Raw genomic sequence first — 18650 nt, forward strand, 5'->3', positions numbered from 1 at the left:
GTTATGGAAATGCGGGGTATAGGGGATAGTCTCTTAGGGCCAAGTATTTAAAAGGCCAAGGTGGCTGCTCGTGTATCCCATAATAGAACATTATGCATCAATGCCTACCATCCAGCCCCGAAGATACTACGAAAACAAGTTTTGATGAGTCCTTCTCTCAAGCTCAAACCATCGTTACTACTAACATTCCTACTTCACGCTTGTTTCGATTTGTCCGAAGGCAAAATGCAATTGAAAAATGTCTTATATAGGGGCGATCTAGAATCTATATGATTGATCACAAGAGTTTGGATATCAAATGAAGAACAGAAAAAGAAAAAGAAATTATGTCGACCTTGCAACAAAAATCCCCGAAATGTCACGCTGTATCATCAAACTTGATGAGACCCATTTACTCAGAGGTCTTGAAGACAAAGCGATCCTCGGGCTTGCTCTCGAAAGGAACACCCAGCTCAAGAAGCTTGACAAACACGTCAGAGAACTCCTTGAAGAAGACATCGCTGTCCTTGGCATAGCGCACAACATGCTGCTTGAAAGCCTTGTCGTTGACCAAAGCAAGATCAGTGGGCAGCATCATCAGAGTGGAGGTACCCTTGTCAGTGAACTGAGCGGGGCCGTTCCACTTGCGCTTGTTCCACTTCTCCTCAACGAGAAGACGGTAGAACTCGTTAGTGAACACGGTAGGGCTGAAGTCCCAGGGACCATCGAAACCAGAGCGGTCGGTGTGGGCACGACCCAGGGAGTGAGCACCAGACAGGGCAACCATCTCGCGGTCATCGAAGCCCATGCGGCCGAAGATCTCACGGATGTGACTGTGGCCCTTGGAGGCATCGGGGAGACGGCCGTCAGGTGTGCAGGCAGCGACATCACGGTCAGCACGGCCGGGTCTCCAGGGGATGGTAGGACCACCCAACTCCTGAATGGCGGCGGAACCAGCCAGGGTCCACAAGTCGGAGTATGTGATCCAGGGGAACTGGGTCTTGATGGGCTCGAGGAAATCGCGAGCGTGCTTGAGACCAGCGTTGGCGCCGTGGTCAGACTCCGGGGCGAATCTCATGGTGGCACCGTTGCTGCCACCAGTACCGGTAGCCTTATCATAGGTGCCGCTGGCGTGCCAGGCGAGACGAACCAGGACCTGAAGAAAGTTAAGAAACGATTGTCAGCGATGATGTCCTGATCTGACGATAACTAGCTCACTCACCTCACCCAGAATGCCACCTGGGAAAGACGGGTGGGGGTAAGAGAGGGGCTGTTGTGAAGAAGCTTACCGGGCCATAGCTGCCATCATCATAGTCGGTCTCGTTGGCGAGGCGAAGAGCAATGGCATCGTACACCTTCTGGTAGTCGGCCTGGGTGGGGACGAAAGGCCCCTTGGGGATGGCTTCTCCTCCGTTCAGGTAGAAGTAGGCACCGGCACCAGCGGCGACGGAGAGACCGATTCCCCAGACACCGAAGGATGAGGACTTGCCAGAACCAGCCTCAGAGGCATATCCGCGGCGAGTGGAGGCGCGGACCTGGGCGGGGAGAGCGAAACGAGCTGAGCGCGCGGCAGGGCGGACCGAAGAGGTGGCCGGGGTCGAGCGCAGGAAAGCGCGGGACGTAGATCGAGCAGCCGAAGCCATTGTGAGTGGGTATATGAGGGAGAAAATTGGAAGAAAGAAAGGATTAAAGGAAAGAAAGGTAGGTGAAGTAAGAGAGTGAATAGACGGGAAAAAGCAGACGGGAAGGAGAAGAAGGGGTGAGAGGGAGAAGTCGGAAAGAAGCAGCTGGAATCTCTGGGCCTCGGTGTTTTCCGTATGTTGGTTCCTCTCTCTCCGCATTATCCAATTATTCAATACTCCTCGTTTACTTCCTCCACAAGTTGGGTACTTGATCATCTTTCTTCCAGCATTATCATCTCCTACTTCTTCTCCTCCTCTTTCCATTCGGGATCAATTCAAAACTCATCAACACTTCGGCTTCGTCTTCGATTGACCCCCTGTTATGGTGTCTTTTCCATGCATGATTCCTCATCATGCTTGACTTGCCCCATTCTCCGTTCCACCGTTCGGCTCCACATCTATCGCTGCGGGTCCGTAATTATTAACAGAAAGAATCTGCTTGGCTGCGACCGACCGAGAATTCTCCACTTCATGCGCAGAGCCGAAACGCTTACCTCATCGAAACGGTCTGGACAACAAAGATTAGTGATTAGGAATCTAGGATAAGGCCTGGGCAGTGGGGAGATGACAGAAGTTTTAGATAATGAAGGTCCAGAGAACAGATTTTACTTGAGTCAGTTTTGGCCATGACATAAGCGGTGCGACTCCATGGTTCAGGGATCTGGAATTTGGGTGGTACCTGGTATGTAGTACTTGAGTACTATAAGCACTAGTTACAGGTACCCAGTATGACTACTAGTAGTTAATCCTACGTGATATGGATTAGACACATCATTTCAATGTTCGGAATTTTGCAAGGCACCGTAGCAAGTATACGGCCTTGCATCTTGAATATCAATAGTACAAGAAAGAACATTGATCACATAAATGGTCATCTCAACCCCGGGCATCAAACCAAAACTCCAACAAGCAAAAGAGGGTATCTCAAGAATTTTAAATCGCCGGTAAACTCGCAAAAAAATCCTCATCCCATAATTCTGGGTCAGCAGGGTCCAGTCCCGCCACCCAAGATCCTAGATCCATTGGCTGTGTCGTATGGTTAGCATATATTCCGTGTCAAACCTAGGGAAAGGATTCTGAAAGTTCTTACCCCGAAGTCAGCGAAATCGGTAGGTATCTGAGAGTTAGGATCCATTTCCATGGATGATGCCGATACGGGCGTTGGACCACCCGTTGTCATTTGAGTCTGAGTAATCTGCGAAGAAGGATTAGTAAGAGTGAGATAGTCCAGTCCAAAGTCAACAAGGCGTACCATTGCAGATGGCTGTTGAGCGTTGATTAACGCATCGGAATAGGCCAGGCCATTCAACACGCCGCGGCACACGCGAACGCTCTTCTTAGATGACTCTTCCACATTGACCATGGGGTCCTGGCCCTTGATTCGTGACTGGACAGAAGCCAAGATGATAGTCAAGAAGAAGTAAGGCTTGCATCCATTGCCACCAGGCCCAACGCGACGGCCAAAGTCATCCAGTGTACGTTCGACTGCCTGAATCATGACACTCTGCTGAGATTCTACCATACTCATCAACACACTCGAATTCGTACCGTCCATTATCGGACCGGCTGAATTGCCCATTTCCTGGGATTGAAGAGACAGTTCCACGCAGACTGTGACCGCAGCATGGAACGTCTCGTCTCGGAAAATACCGCTTCCGAGCTGGGTGATATTGGGATAAAGAACAGAGTCCGTTGCAGCTGGGAGTTCCATTTGAGAAAGTACCCCCAATGAGGCCTCTAGACAAACTTTGCGCGAATACGAGCATTTGGGCAATCGCACCACGCTGAGAGAGAAGGGCCGGTGGAGCGCAAGTAAGAATTTGCGCATGATAAAGAGATTCAGCGACTGAGCAAAACGATGTTTGGCGAGGTCAGAATTGTTGACACTGGAAGCATTGTCCTCGAACAAGGTCGACGTTTGTTGGATGGCTCGGACGAGTTCCTCGCCCATTCGCAACGCCTCGTCATAGGATAGGTCGAATCTAAGGGTGTTGATCTTCTTTGCAATACGGTAACGTAGTGGCAACGTCCTAGAGAGCAGGCTTTGATAGAATCCCTGAGTGTACGTTGCCATACTAGAAGGTGTCGGGTCGGTCTCCATCTTTTCGGATAAATCAGTATCATCCCAGTTGCCGGGCGCATCACAATCGCATTCGTCCAAATCCACAGAGGGGGGAACTCCGCGATCCAACGAGATTTTGAGATCCAATTCCACAATCGTTGTCCAAAGCCGGCGGCGTTGCTCGCACCAAAAAGGCCGGGCCTTCTTCCGGAATCGTGTCGGATCCCGGTGCAATCCCATAGTCATGGCAGATCGAATTAGCGAACCTGAAGATGCCCACGCCACATCCCCATCGTTGGCGATTCCGAGACGAGCGATCAAAAGAAGAACCTGCGTCTGGACCATCTTGAAGTTAATATCCGGACTGACAAAGGTGCACGAAATGTATGACTGAACCGCCATGATCCACTTCATAGCGGGATTTTGACACAACTCGCTCCGGTCTCCATCAGTATCCAGTGATGGAAGATAGAAGCAGCTCCCGGCCGCCATAATAGCCAACAATTGGGCCAAAAATGACATATCTGGCTCTTGTTGACGGTTCCAGTACGCTGTGTATTGCTCGAGAAATGTTGGGATGTGCAAGACTCGATAGGTAGTTTCGAAGGTGTCGAGATAGTATTGAACCAACTTATCTGACAAACTGCGCGATGGGACCATTTCTTCGAGTCTGAAGGCTTCTTCTCGAAACGCACGTTGATGGTTGGTGCTCTCACGAGACCAAAGCTCGCACTTGAAACGTTTCATGTCGGAGTATTCTTTGTCCTTCGTAACATCTCGACCTCCTCGTCGGAGGTAGGACCCAATATCTTGGAACTAAAGACTATGTATTAGCGGGATATCTTTCAAGCATAATTGTAAAAAAAAAAAGAATATCACTCACAAAGGATACGGTGGTGGTGTAGTGACTGCGACCGAAATACCTCGTCTTCCCTTTCTTCCCGCGGAAGCTGGAGTCGGGAAGAAAGCGAACACGATCATCCACTCCTGCAGAATCCATGGTAGATATTCCTGCATCTGAGAAGACATCACCAATTGAAGTTTCGGGAGTTTGGAGGACATGAGGTTTATTCAGCGCATTTTCCAACACACGAAGTCGATTTCGAAGCTCATGCAGCTCATCCGGGCGACTGCGCTTGGAAACCCGATTTGAATCGGATCGGGGACCGATTTTTGAATCAAAGACAAACATGCTGCCTGTGCCTGTAGCGGGGTCTTCAGATCCACTGGGAATTCGACGCGATACTGGTGGCGACATCCGATTCAAGGATGTCTCTGAGGTCGGCCCTGGCTGAGGACCAACAAAGACGCAGGAGTCGGCAGTTTTTGAGCGTACGCATTGCCCACAGGGTAGCGAGCGATCACACTTCAATTTGCGGCGTCGACATTCTGTACAAGAGAGCGGGGGCCGTCTCCGTCTCTGTACCACTCTTGAGTTCTCTGGATCCTCACCCTGGGAGAACGATTCTTGATCGTCGGTCATGGTGAATTGATTTTGATGCGATTCAGATCAATCTTGTTTACTTCTGTTTTCCCCACTTCAATATGAGCCTTTCAAAGAGAACGATAAGTCAGTGAGGATGGGGGGAGGAAATTCTGAACACCTGCAGCAACAAGAACAGGTCACACAATACTAGTGGAGGTAGATGTTTTCATTGAAGAGCCCCACAGTTGACTGAGATCTGGTAAAAGAAAAAGCTTGAGATAGTTGTCAGAAGAGAGATGAATCTTCACTGCATTGAAATTGAACAGGCGTGAATACATAGCGACGCACCATGGAGTTAAAAACTGTTCTCCGGGCTCGGAGTTACCGCTTTCGGAGATAATGCCAAGCTCCGAGATCAACGCTAATGCCTGTGACTCTGATTGATAATGAATTTCTATTGATCTTCCCCATTTCCTCATGTATTTCAAGTCAATTCAAAAGTGACTCAGAGTTGTATTTCTTGCAATATGCCAATAGACCTTTCTAGAAGCCTGAGTTTTGCTGAATTCTGTTAAGTCTTTGCATTTGAAGGCTCGGAAAGTCAACTGGCCTAAGTACACACTAGTGAGTTCGATTTCGCGTTGCCTTGCTGTTCCAGGATTTAAACATTAAATCATGGGCTTTATATGACTTATTGACCTTGAAAGCTTAGTGGATAATACTACTAGTGCATACTTACTGTGTAGTACAGAATGAACTTATCCGTTTCAAAAGCTTGAAATGCCAAGAAGCTCCACCAGGCAACTGCGGGGGTTACACTGTGCCATCGATAAGGCCACAGCCAAATAATTCCAGAATCCAAGGTTAGTACCTCGTCCAGTCATTGTAGATGAGAAGAAAAAAAAAACAAATCAGGTATAATCATATCATTTGATGGTTTCAATCTACCAACTTTGGAATTTCCTTATCGCTAGGGAAAGCCGAGTTTAAGAATAATACAGCAGCCTTCTGTGTCTGTCTGCACCTAATAAAGGTAAGAATCAAGATGGCGCGGTCGCCGGTCGGGTGAGCTGTAGCTCAAGTGAAAGCGCGGCAACATCGGCTAAACTAATGTATACTAGCACTAGTAGTATACAAGTAAGTTAGAATTTAGGATATTTGAATCAATTGATCTTGAGATATAAGAATAGACTAATTTCGTCATCTTGGATCGTATTCATATAATCCCAAGATTTTGAACCCATACTACAATTTGAACTACACCAAGCCTTGGGGCGTACCATGTGCCACAAACCCCACGTTGAGATCGACCTCCAATATTGACTGAGACCGTGGTTTGCCGCCGTTAGAATGCAATAGATCCGCATGACGACAAAATAAGTCCGAGCGATTGGCCTCACGCACCACCCGTATTGGTGTTTTAACCTTTCGAGGGCGTTTCTTCCCCCACGACAAGCTGCACGATGACGGCGCTACGCTAGGCAAAATAAGAGTCAGCTGAGATATTGGTGCCCAGAAGGTAATCCGGGTACAAAGACCCAACTTGAAAAGCCAAATAAGTGACCTGTATTTGAACACGACCTGCAACCTCTTTGACGCATGAATATAGCGGTCAAGGCTGCATATCAGAAGAATCGGTGTTTCCTAAGAATAACTGGTGTATGGGGTATATACAAAATAATGCCAGATACTTGGCATACATCTGCATGGCGTTTGCCTTGCATTCCCTCGTGTACGGCGTAATTTGATTTTGCTGCCCACTTCCCCCCTTGTGTCCACCTTATCTTGAATGATCGTCGTGTGGATCCGATCAGAAATTCCGGGACCAGTCAACATGCCAGTTGACACCACGGTCGGACCCGAAAACGTGCAGGTTTGGATCCTGACATGTACTCTTGCATCAAACTTGATGGTCGCTTCGATGTTCTGAATGCGTGAACAACACATTGGAGGTCATTGCTTGTGCACTGTCCCTTTTTTTTTTTTTTTTTTTTTTTTTTTTTGGTTTCCCTTCTTTGCCTTCTTTTGCTCCGAGTGAGAAAGAGTTAGTGAGTGAGATTGGATTTCCAATTTGAGTTTAGTTCCATATCAAGGCCAAACTCACCGCCTGATTGGGCCCCGCAATCCCATTTGATCATCAGCCACATGGGAAAAAGACCGATTTTCGCGATTCGTGATTCGTGATTCTTTCCCCGTGATTATCTCTTAGCTTCTAGCTATATCTTGGATCAAGTCCCTCAAATATCCTTCATTCTTGCGCCTGTTTCCTTGTTCATTTTCTTCTTAACCCCGCGCTATGGGTTGCGCAGCTCAGAAGCCGCTGCCTCGACTTTATCGCAAGCGTTGATCATTTCCTCAGCATACCGGTCCGAAGTTCAAGTTATTGGCCTGATCAACTCGCTCTGTTTATCGTCTTGAACCTCTTGAGCTTCAGAGACTCTCATTTTCTTCATTTTTATTCTTACATTCAAACACCACATTCTTTGGCGCTTGTGACTTCACCCCCCGGGTCCTTATAAGCGACGCAGAACCCCCAGAGCAAAAATGTCATCTACAGACGATTCCCCTGCCTCGACGGGTGATACCGAAAAGGTCCGACCGAACACCATGCCGCGATGGAAGCGGATCTTTGGTGACAAACCCAATCGTGACCGAGATTCAGCCGATATGTCAAATTATCGTCCAACCTCTACCCTGGGTATTCTTAGTGATAAGGAGACGGATGAAGTACCTGGTAAGTGCTCAGATATCTGCTCGGGACCTGACATGACTCTTTTTTCTAACCATCGATTTGTCCATATGGTATAGGAACGGTCCTTCTTCTCGCATCAGATCGAAATGAACCTCTGGGAATGCGCCACCAGCCGCAACGGATGTCGGCCTCTTCACTTCCCACGAGTATCCAACCAACCTCGCGCTCATCATCTCGAAATGCCGCCCCACAGATAAAGCGAACCGCGGATGGGCAGATTGTTTTAGAGCCTCAACCCGATGACTCCGTCAACGACCCCCTCAACTGGCCTGTGTGGCAACGAGATACCGCGCTGATTTCCTTGGGCTTTTATTGCTTGATTGGAGGCGGTATGACTACCATTTTGGCTGCTGGGTTCAGTGACGTTGCAGCCACCTACAAAGTGACGGAGCAACAAGTGGCTTTTACCACCGGTCTTTACATGATGGGCTTGGGCATTGGGTCGGTGATTATGTCGCCGACAGCAATCTTGTTTGGAAAACGCCCTGTTTATCTCCTCGGTGCAGTTCTTTTCATACTCTCGGGTATTTGGTGTGCTCTTTCTCCGAATTATCCGAGCTTGGTGATTGCTCGGATCTTCCAGGGTATCGCGGTGAGCCCGGTTGAATGCCTCCCATCGGCTACTATCGCTGAGATCTATTTCTTACACGAGCGGGCCTATCGGGTTGGTATCTACACCCTATTGCTGCTTGGTGGAAAGAATTTGGTTCCCCTCGCCAGTGCTGCAGTGATTGGTAGTCTTGGTTGGCGTTGGGTATTTTGGATTGTGTCGATTATCGTCGGCGGCTTTGTGGTTCTCTTGTTTTTCTTTGTCCCAGAGACCTTCTGGGATAGGACTCCACGCCCTCGGCGCTCTCACAAGCGACCACATGCGCACCGAACTGTTTCCGACTTGATGTCCCACGGGTTCCGAGGGCGTCGTCCTCATGTGCAGCTTCAAGACGAATCAATCGCACCAAATGATGAAGAGGTACCCACACCAACGGAGAGGAAAAACAAAAATGCTCACGTTGGATTTGCAAATGATGTGCCGGCAAATGAGAAACCGGCGATGGAAGGCGAGGGAAATCATGTCTTTCCCCACATTGAAAGCCATACCGCTCAGGATCAGATCCTGGCGGACCCAGTCAGCCTAAATCTTGACCAAAGTAGTGGTCTGCAGCATCTTCAACCTGCTCATATCGATGCCTCCCATCTCACCCCAGCTGATTTGGAAGCGGCACGATCCGGAGCCTTTTCACCTTCATCAAACGGGTCCCGTGAACCCAGTGCCCATCTCTCCTCCACCCTCCAATACACAAACCGACTACGTGACCGCCCAAGGGTTACATATGTTCAGCGACTCAAGATTTGGAATGGGCGCATTACCCACGACAAGTGGCTGAAAATCGCTGCCCGCCCATTCATCTTATATGCCTATCCGTCTGTTCTTTGGTCGGCTGTAGTCTATGCCCTATCTGTTGGATGGCTTATTGTTATCTCTGAGTCCGTCTCCAAGATCTTCGAAAGCTCAGAGAGTTATGGATTTACTGCCCTACAGACTGGGTTGGTCTACATCTCCCCCTTTATTGGTGGCCTACTCGGTACCGCAGTAGCAGGCAAAGTTTCGGACATGGTTGTACGATTCCTCACCCGACGCAACGGAGGAATCTACGAGCCCGAGTTCCGCCTAGTCATGGCGATCCCCATCGCACTGTCCACCACGATCGGGTTGATGGGATTCGGCTGGAGTGCACAAATCAAGGATTCTTGGATTGTACCTACCATCTTTTTTGGTTTAATTTCTTTTGGCTGCTGCTTGGGCAGCACGACTGCCATCACATTCTGTGTGGACAGTTACCGCCAGTATGCGGGAGAAGCTCTGGTGACTTTGAACTTTACCAAAAGTATGTATTTTCTCTTCCTTTCCTCTACGATAGCCAACTAACCCCTTTACTCCCTTATCTAGACGTTGTTCACGGACTTGTTTTCTCACTCTTCATCGTAGACTGGCTTGAGGCCGATGGCTTCCGCACTGTCTATCTTGCCATTGGTGGGATACAACTGTTCTTCTTACTCATGTCTATCCCAATGTACATGTACGGAAAGCGGGCCCGTATGTGGACCGTTCGCAAGCGCCTGATGGAACGCTTCTGATTTATTGCTCTCCATTTGCCCCATGTTTGATGATTCATGATTGATTTCTTTGGATTCTGATAGAGCTTTTCGATTGCCTCGCGGCCACTTGTCACCTTTTCTTGCATTTACCCGGAAGATAATGAATGGATTGAACGAGATTGCTCCCAAGTGCTATTTCATCATACCTACCCAAAGAGGTATACACATGCATGTACCTAGTTGCTATCAATATGTAAAAGGTTGAATTTGAATGAGTACATGCCTTTTCCAATTGATGTATTTACTTTTGCAATGTTGGAAGTAGACAGGTCACCTTGATATTTCTTCCGATATCTTTTTGGGAGTCAACTTCTTCCAAGGTTGCGACGCAGAAAGTATGCTACATGAAAAATGACCAGCTCTCGAGTCTCCACATGGAGGTCAAAAGACCGAACATTGAACATTGAACATGACAGGGCTGTAGAAGTATGTAGATAGCGCACTACGTAGTAGACAAATTTATCCATGGATGCGGCTGGCCAGGTGGGGTTCTGGTGTGTTCCTTAGTATCACGCGAACTTTGGAAACAACAGGGGTTGAACTAGCCCCCTCGAGGCTAGTCCGTGTTAGATAGATGGGTTAGGTATGGGTCCATCGACTCCATCCGAACAAACTACTAGACTTGCCTTATTATCTGCCTGGAACAGAATTCAAGAGCATCACGCGAGCAATTTTTTAAAATTCATGTCGAATTTACCAGGACCATAATTTCCTAGATTGAGTCTCCAAACAGCGCGTATAGTTAGTGGATATGTATGGTCAACTGGTGGTAAAATTTGGCAGAGACTGAACAAAGTAAATACTGGAGGTCATGTATGGTCTGTAATATAGTGGAAGTGATAGGGTAAACCATTCCACTGGAAGCATCGAGGGTTGACTAGGTATGCAGGTCCAAGCCTAGGTGTTTTCAATCAAGCCTCATAGTTAGTGATAGATAAGAGTGCAGATGATGAAACCAACCTAGTATATACCTGCAACACTAGTATTTCCGATCTGGGACTTGTTCCGACGTCATTCAGATCTGTTATTTTTTTTTTCTGAAAAACATTGGTTTTCCCCTGACATCCAACTCATCCACCAAACATCCCTGGATCTCCAGCCGGAGAATGGGATTGGTGCAGGGATTGAAGCAAGGACCAACTCTCAAACCGCCAGCCGCCCGCCAAGCCTTCGATTCTTCCCCCCCGACAAGGATCGGCGCTAGCATTGGTGGACCAGGTACACTGACTTTCCAACCTTAGCGGTTTCATCACCACTCATTCGACTTCGCGCTGACTTGCACCCGCCACATTCTCCTGCCAAGTCTTGCTTGGACCTGTCGCATGTCGCCAGATTCTTCCCAGATGTGGAATCACCTGGGGTTGTTCCTGTCAGTCTGGTGGATCGTGCTCTGTTGACGGGATTGACATAAGGGATTTTACTTGTCGCATGTCGGTAATGAAGGTTTACCCTGGCGCCAACAGGAGCTTTTTTTTCAGGGCCATGTCCGACGATCGATAATATCATGTGGTTCCCAGGGGACTGATATGCCTGTTAATCTTTTTTTTTTTTTTTCTTTCTTAGTTCGCTTGCAAAGTTGAACCCTCTGAAGACGGCTGGCCTGGCTTGTTTTTCTAAAGCAATTAATTTGCTTGGTGCTAGTGTGGACTTGGCTTGTCTCATCTATCTCCACACGTCTGGCAAGGCACAAAGTGGACCATTGTGTCTGTGTCTGTCTCTTTCTTGTAACAATATCTACCCTTTCTTAATTTTTTTTGTCTTGGTGTTTCTTTCTTTCTTTGTTCCCATTCTTTTCTCTGACAATCGTTATTCAACCCTGGTGGACTGGTTCCATCATTTTTTTTATACTTCATTTCTCTGGGTCTGATCGTGTCGCCAGCATTCCTTGCGTTGCCTACGGGACGGCCTCTACAAAAATTTGACACCGTCATCATCCCTGGGTAGATCTGAGGGGAAAATCATTGAGACCATAGGTTTCTGTTCTTTCTTCTCATCTTCTGCCGCTACATTCGCTCTAGGCAGGCCCTGCTTATTGAAGCCGACCATTCGCTCTATATCGGCATCGACACAAACACGATCGTTCTCCCCTATCACTCATTCCTTTCATCTTACACGGTAGCCTGGTGCTCCTTTGGCGATTGTCCAACTACTTCGTCTCTCAAACAAGAAACCAACCCGACAACTTCTCTTCGGGTCAATCTTAGACAACAAAAGCCGGTCTTGTGAGAAGGCATCCCCCGAGAAGCAGCCTTGGCCCAGTCGAAAATAAAGTTTCTTGACATTTCACCACACATAAAAACTTCGCCAATAGATAAAATCGACGCAATGGAGTTCACAAAGCGAGAAGGCTACAGCGCCATGGATCTTTTCTACGAAGCCCTCACTGATGACCTCGCCCGATACAGCCTGCTCGCTCTCGGCTGTGCCGCCGCTGCATACTACATTTGGAAACTGGCCAACCGATTCTCCGAACACTTGCGACGACTATCAAGTTTCGGAGATGACAGTCAGCGATATTTCGTCCCAGCCCATGAGAAGTTTTCTTGGATTAAGAATCACTTGATATATGCCCCTCTGTTTCGGAACCGTCACAATCGCGAGATGCAACTTTCGCAGGCCATTAACATGGGTACACTTCCCAGTCGCTTTCACGGGCTCCTGGTTATAGGTGTTGTTGCGATGAATGTTATTCTTTGCGTGGTCACTATTCCATATGCGTCAAGTGAAAGTACCACCGCTGGTATTGTTCGTAATCGCACTGGTACTATGGCTACTGTGAACCTTATTCCCCTCGTCTTGATGGCGGGGAGAAACAATCCCTTGATCGCTATGCTTCATGTGCCGTTCGATACGTGGAACCTTCTTCATCGGTGGTTGGGACGTATTGTGGTTCTAGAAGCTCTTGCGCATACGTTTGCTTGGGCGATTCCCAAGGCTCAGGCTGGTGAGAAGGATCCCTTCTCTAATATTAACATTTATGCTAATCAAATTTACAGGAAGCTGGAGTGCTGTGGGTTCTTATATTGCTGGAAGTAGCTTTCTACTCTCAGGCCTGGTTGTAAGTTTTGGATTCCTGTCGCTGATAATATCCTTGGCAAGATTCATTTATTGATCTCGAGATATAGACCACTTGCACTTGTATTGGACTTTTGCTGCACTCACCGTCACCCATTCGCCATGCCTTCTACGAGACATTCATTCACTTGCACTTTGCCCTCGCAGCTGTTACCATGGGCTTCCTTTGGGTCCACTTGAATGGAATGGCCGCTCAAAACTATTTGCTGGCCGCTATAATTCTATGGGCGCTGGAGGTAGGTTCCATGATTCAAATTGCTATCCACAAGTACAATAATAACTGACTCAACAGCGCGCAACTCGTCTGTTTATCATCATGTACCGAAACCTCGGTCGCGCATCCACCACTGCCACTATCGAGGCAATGCCTGGCGACGCAATGCGTATCACTTTACGACTTGCCCGACCATGGAAGTTCCGCCCCGGTCAACACATCTATCTTTACATCCCAGCCGTTGGATGGTGGACATCTCATCCATTCTCCGTAGGCTGGAGTGAAGATGAAGACACGATGTCGGACGAGAAGTCCCTGCCGATGGCCCAGCAAGACCTAATTGGTGCGCCTCAGAAGACAACCATCTCGCTTCTAGTCCGCCGCCGAACAGGTATGACCGACAAGCTCTTCCAGCGTGCCTCCAACGCCATGGGCTCCCGCATCACCCTCCGTGCCTTCGCGGAAGGTCCCTATGGCAATATCCACTCCATGGACTCCTACGGCACAGTTATGCTTTTTGCTGGTGGTGTCGGCATCACCCACCACGTGCCATTCGTCCGTCATCTCGTGGCTGGCTTTGCAGATGGTACGGTCGCTACACGCCGGGTCACTCTTGTTTGGATCATCCAGTCTCCAGAGCACTTGGAATGGATTCGTCCCTGGATGACAAGTATCCTGGCCATGGACCGCCGGCGAGAAGTCCTTCGCATCATGCTGTTCGTGACGCGTCCCCGCAACACCAAGGAGATTCAGAGCCCATCCGCTACAGTGCAGATGTTCCCTGGCCGACCGAATATTGACACTCTTGTCGGTATGGAAGTTGAAAACCAGATCGGAGCGATGGGTGTCCTTGTTTGCGGCAACGGAAGCTTGAGCGATGATGTTCGTCGCGTTTGCCGGAAGAGACAGTCCAAGTCCAACCTGGATTATGTGGAGGAAAGCTTTACTTGGTAGTCTTGTGACTAGTATTTCCTTGAATATGTACACGATGTCGTGCGTCTTGCATTCGATTGAAGTCGGAATTTTTTACCCTTTTGGCTTGCACCGAATACTCTCTCCCAGTTCGCATGCGCACGAAATTTGTTGTTTGACTCAGGTTTAGACATTTTTATCCTTTCTGTTCCAGGCTCTTGAACTTTTAGTTATTTTTCAGGCCCTCATGTGATGCATATAGTTGATCAACATACCGACCTTGGGAGTTTACCTAGGTTTTTTTTTTCGTTTCATACCTGTCCTAAAAGCTACCAGGAGTAGGCGTATCATTAAAGACATTGGCCAGTGGCGACCCAGGTGGGCCTGTGGAAAAGTCCCTTACAGAGAACTCCTGCAAGCCTATGCTGTGTTGCAGAAACCCGGTGAAAGGCTTAAAGCCATTACTAGCACCTACTTGGACATCCTCGGCCAAAGATGGCAAGAACGTATGATAATTCGGCCTACTTAGTGACTGTCTGATTGCACATGTATCTTTCATTGGTTGTAGAAAACAGGAACGCCGATACTCGGATGCTGGTGCCCGATATGGCGCTGACATTGTGGAGCACTTGACGCGTTTTTACCTAAAGAAAAGCAATTAACGCAAGCTGATTTGCCTCTTTTTTGCGCATTTTGCCTCTCCTTACTCTGTACTATCAGCACTGCGGGTAATTCCGATGCTTAGAAACTTGTCGGTATTTCATAGTCTCCGTGACATCCCACATCTTATCAGATTAAGAAGATCTGCCTTTCCGTCTCCATTTCTCCCCATTTTCCTCCCCTGCCAAGTCCCTTCTCTCCACCCTGGTAATCCCAGGACCCTTCAAACCTACAACCTCACGTCTGATGTGGTCGTCTCGTTAGAATGGCGACCGTGGGAAAATCCTCGGAGCAACATGACAGCAGCATATACACAGAAAATGCTTTAAACAGGGCCGACTCGTCACGCAGCCGCCATGATTCAAATCCCAATCCGGGAGAGGTTCAGCCGCTCCTCGGTCCTTCGACGCTGGCCGTCAAGTCACCTGGAGTCGCCCGCATCGAAATCATCAACGCTTCCCTAACACGAAATGACCGACTGATGATGTTTCTGGGCGTGTTCCTGGTCGGATACGCTTACGGCCTGGACAGCCAAGTCCGCTCTACTTACCAATCATACGCCACCTCCAGCTTTGGCGAGCATTCGCTCCTAGCAACCGTCAACGTGGTCCGCAGTGTGATCGCCGCCGCCGCCCAACCAGCCGCCGCCCGCATCGCCGATGTATTTGGACGATTCGAGCTCGTGGCTGTGTCGATGGTTTTCTATCTGATCGGTACAACGGTGGAAAGCTGTGCGACCTCCATCGAGATGTTCTCCGCAGGCACGGTGCTATATCAGCTGGGTTACACCGGGATCGTGCTGCTGGTGGAGATTATCATCGCGGATATTACGTCGATGCGATCGAGGGTGTTTTTCAGCTATCTACCTGCCACGCCGTTTATTATAAACACTTGGATCAGTGGGTATATTACCTCCGCCGTTGTAAACAACAAGGATGGCTGGCGGTGGGGAATCGGCATGTGGTGTATTATATACAGTGTTTGTTCGTTGCCTCTTCTCTGGACCCTGTTCTACACTAGCCGCCGTGCAGAGAAGGCCGGTGCTTTGGAACATCATCCGAGTCCATTACGAGCATTTGGAATGCGTCGTTTGGCTGTAAATATGTTCCACCAGCTTGACGTTGTTGGAATTTTCCTGATGATCGCTATCTTTGGCTTCATCCTTGCGCCACTTACGATCGCCGGTGGCACGGAATCCCAATGGCGATCCCCGTTCATAATCACACCTCTCCTCATCGGTGTTTTGTGTATCCCGATATTCATCTTGTGGGAAACAAAAGGTGCAAGACACCCGCTCGCCCCTTTCAACCTTCTCAAGGACCGCGGCATCTGGAGCGCACTTGCCATTCGATGTCTCCTCAATTTTTCATGGTACCTCCAAGCCGACTATCTCTATACAGTCCTGATCGTTGCATTTGATTTCTCTGTCGCCACCGCGACACGCATCCAATCCTTCTACTCATTCTTCGGTCTTATCAGCGGGCTGGTAACCGGCATCATCATCTACCGAACCCGCAGATTGAAGTTTCTGATTATCTGCGGCACATGTCTATTCATGATGGCATACGCTCTAGTCCTCTATTTCCGAGGCGGCGCAGACGGAGGCTCCAAGGCCGGTGTGATTACTGCGCAAATTCTCCTCGGCCTTGCGGGCGGGTTTTTTGCATACCCTACTCAGGCATCGGTTCAAGCCGCCACGACACACGAGCACATGGCCGTTCTCACGGGCATATATCTCGGTTCGTTCAACATCGGAAGCGCTCTCGGCACATGTGTCTCAGGGGCAATCTGGACTCAAACTTTGTACAAATCGTTGGTGGCCAATCTGGATTTCCAGTCTAATTCGACTTTGGCCCATGCTGTCTACGATTCGCCTTTTGAGGTCATCCCGTCGTACCCGATCGGCACACCCGAGAGAACTGCTATCATTTTGAGCTACCGACATGTGCAGAGGCTTCTCTGTGTTACCGGAATATGTCTTGCCGCGCCGATGATTGGCTTGGCTTTCATTTTGCGGAATCCCAAGCTTTCCAAGGAACAGAGTCAGCCTGAGGCTGAGAGAGAGGAGTAGGACAGTCCCCATATCATCTTGGCGACTTTTATGATTTGAATGAAACATTTGAAGCGAACATCATTAGATTTGACAGAAATCCTTCAGCGGATTCTATTTTTCGGACGCAGATGGAACAAGTCCTGAACGACAATACCCCTACACTTGTTTTCAATTTCAATTTCTTTTTTACGGTTTCAATTATCAACTATCAATACATCAAAATACATATATCTCGGATGTTTAACCCTTGCAAGATACACATGCGTACTACCTACATGGAAGTCAACGGGGATAATAACTTTAACTAAACATGGGCAATTTCTTAGATTATGCACAGTGAGCCGAAACACGACTCGGAAATCCGGAGAAAGATATCACACCTCAAGTTGAGAGGTCTTCTAGCCAGCCCTCCACCATAACTTCAAACTGCGGGCTATAAAGCCAACCCAAATCAAATGGCTTGCTATCCAACTGCGAAGGCACAGAATCCCCATCCTTCGGCATTCGCCTCGCATCGATCTGCCGATTGAGCTCCAGAACTCGATCAACCCTATCCTGCCTTTCAGCCTGCCATTTCTTCAAGCCACCCGCAAGACTTGTCCCCTGGCACTCAGCCAAAACAAGCGCATAGGTATAAACATCCTCAAACGCCTGGTTAATGCCCTGCCCGGCCGTAGGCGGAATAGCATGCGCCGCATCACCCAGAATAACAACCCTCGACCGCGCCGAAGCCCACGCCTCAAGTTTCGGCACCACATAAAACGGCCACAGGTTAATCTTGTCCAGCGGGATCTCCGAAACAGCCGAGCGGACAATCTGCGGGAAGTCCTCTGCGCCCTCGCGCAGGAAATCCACACACCACTGCTTATTAGACAGCAACTCGTTCCACCCCTGCCGGTCCAGCTCTGCAGCGCGCTTCTGCTTCCCGATCAGAACCTCCGACCCATCGCGCAGCTGGGGCGCAATCACAAACGCGCCGTGCTTGCCGTTCATAAGCGTAAGCGGGATTTCGTACCCATGCTCTGCGCCCAGCTGGGCCGTAGGCACGGCGGCTGTCACGCCGACGGCATTGGTAAAGCGCGGCTCCAGGTCCGGGTAGAGGTACTTGCGGACGCGCGAATGGATGCCGTCGGCGCCGACGAGGCAGGATGCGTTGCCGGTCGTGCCGTCTTCGAAGGACCAGATCACGCCTGTGTCGGTCTCGGAGGTAACGGCCGTGAACTTCTTGCCGTATTCGATGGCGATGCCGCGGTCCTTGACGGCTGTGACGAGGGCGTCGATCAGTTCGTGCCTGTAGATGCGGAGGGCATCGTAGCCGTATTTTTGGCTGTTGCCGAACTCATAGGAGTCCAGTGGGGCTTTGTCGTTATAGAAGTGGAGGTTGGTGAATTCGTAGCCGCGGGGCTTGATGGTTTTGTAGATATCTATGGCGTCGAGGATGCGGAGGGCGTTTGGGGAGAGCATTATTGCGCCGCCGATGTCGAGGGAGGCGGGGCGGGATTCGTAGATTGTGCATGGGATTGATTGTTTGTTCAGGGCGAGAGCTAGTGCGAGGCCTGAGAGGCCGGCGCCGATGATTGCGACGTGGTTGGAGGCCATTGTTCTTGTATTGTGGTTTGTACAATGATTGTTCGATAGATGGTTGGAGGAGTTGCTGTAGTAGATGCTTGTGATCTGT

At 49.1% G+C, this 18650-nt stretch overlaps 6 protein-coding genes across 6 annotated transcripts; 3 read left to right on the top strand and 3 right to left on the bottom strand.

Annotated features, from left to right (window-relative positions):
- Window positions 1–391: 391 nt before the first annotated feature.
- Window positions 392–1622, bottom strand: N7466_008264 (peroxidase; the record flags this gene model as incomplete). Its single annotated transcript, XM_057167653.1, has 2 exons — window positions 392–1135; window positions 1269–1622. The coding sequence occupies 2 exons, from the start codon at window positions 1620–1622 to the stop codon at window positions 392–394; spliced, it is 1098 nt and encodes a 365-aa protein (XP_057018284.1).
- Window positions 1623–2594: 972 nt separating this feature from the next.
- Window positions 2595–5206, bottom strand: N7466_008265 (uncharacterized protein; the record flags this gene model as incomplete). Its single annotated transcript, XM_057167654.1, has 3 exons — window positions 2595–2687; window positions 2752–4539; window positions 4607–5206. 3 exons carry the CDS (start codon window positions 5204–5206, stop codon window positions 2595–2597), a joined length of 2481 nt encoding a protein of 826 aa, XP_057018285.1.
- Window positions 5207–7693: 2487 nt separating this feature from the next.
- N7466_008266 (putative MFS transporter) lies at window positions 7694–10037 on the top strand (the record flags this gene model as incomplete). The annotated part of the gene is made up of 3 exons (XM_057167655.1): window positions 7694–7883; window positions 7958–9787; window positions 9850–10037. The coding sequence occupies 3 exons, from the start codon at window positions 7694–7696 to the stop codon at window positions 10035–10037; spliced, it is 2208 nt and encodes a 735-aa protein (XP_057018286.1).
- Window positions 10038–12383: 2346 nt separating this feature from the next.
- N7466_008267 (ferric reductase family protein) lies at window positions 12384–14301 on the top strand (the record flags this gene model as incomplete). Its single annotated transcript, XM_057167656.1, has 4 exons — window positions 12384–13002; window positions 13055–13116; window positions 13184–13369; window positions 13426–14301. 4 exons carry the CDS (start codon window positions 12384–12386, stop codon window positions 14299–14301), a joined length of 1743 nt encoding a protein of 580 aa, XP_057018287.1.
- An 883-nt stretch (window positions 14302–15184) lies between these two features.
- On the top strand, window positions 15185–16990 carry sit1 (putative siderochrome-iron transporter Sit1; the record flags this gene model as incomplete). The annotated part of the gene is made up of 1 exon (XM_057167657.1): window positions 15185–16990. The coding sequence occupies one exon, from the start codon at window positions 15185–15187 to the stop codon at window positions 16988–16990; it is 1806 nt and encodes a 601-aa protein (XP_057018288.1).
- Window positions 16991–17353: 363 nt separating this feature from the next.
- N7466_008269 (FAD-dependent oxidoreductase) lies at window positions 17354–18571 on the bottom strand (the record flags this gene model as incomplete). Its single annotated transcript, XM_057167658.1, has 1 exon — window positions 17354–18571. One exon carries the CDS (start codon window positions 18569–18571, stop codon window positions 17354–17356), a length of 1218 nt encoding a protein of 405 aa, XP_057018289.1.
- Between the last annotated feature and the right edge of the window lie 79 nt (window positions 18572–18650).

Source organism: Penicillium verhagenii, assembly GCF_028828195.1.
Source record: "Penicillium verhagenii strain IBT 33310 chromosome Unknown utg000008l_segment0_segment0, whole genome shotgun sequence".
Lineage (NCBI taxonomy): Eukaryota > Fungi > Ascomycota > Eurotiomycetes > Eurotiales > Aspergillaceae > Penicillium > Penicillium verhagenii.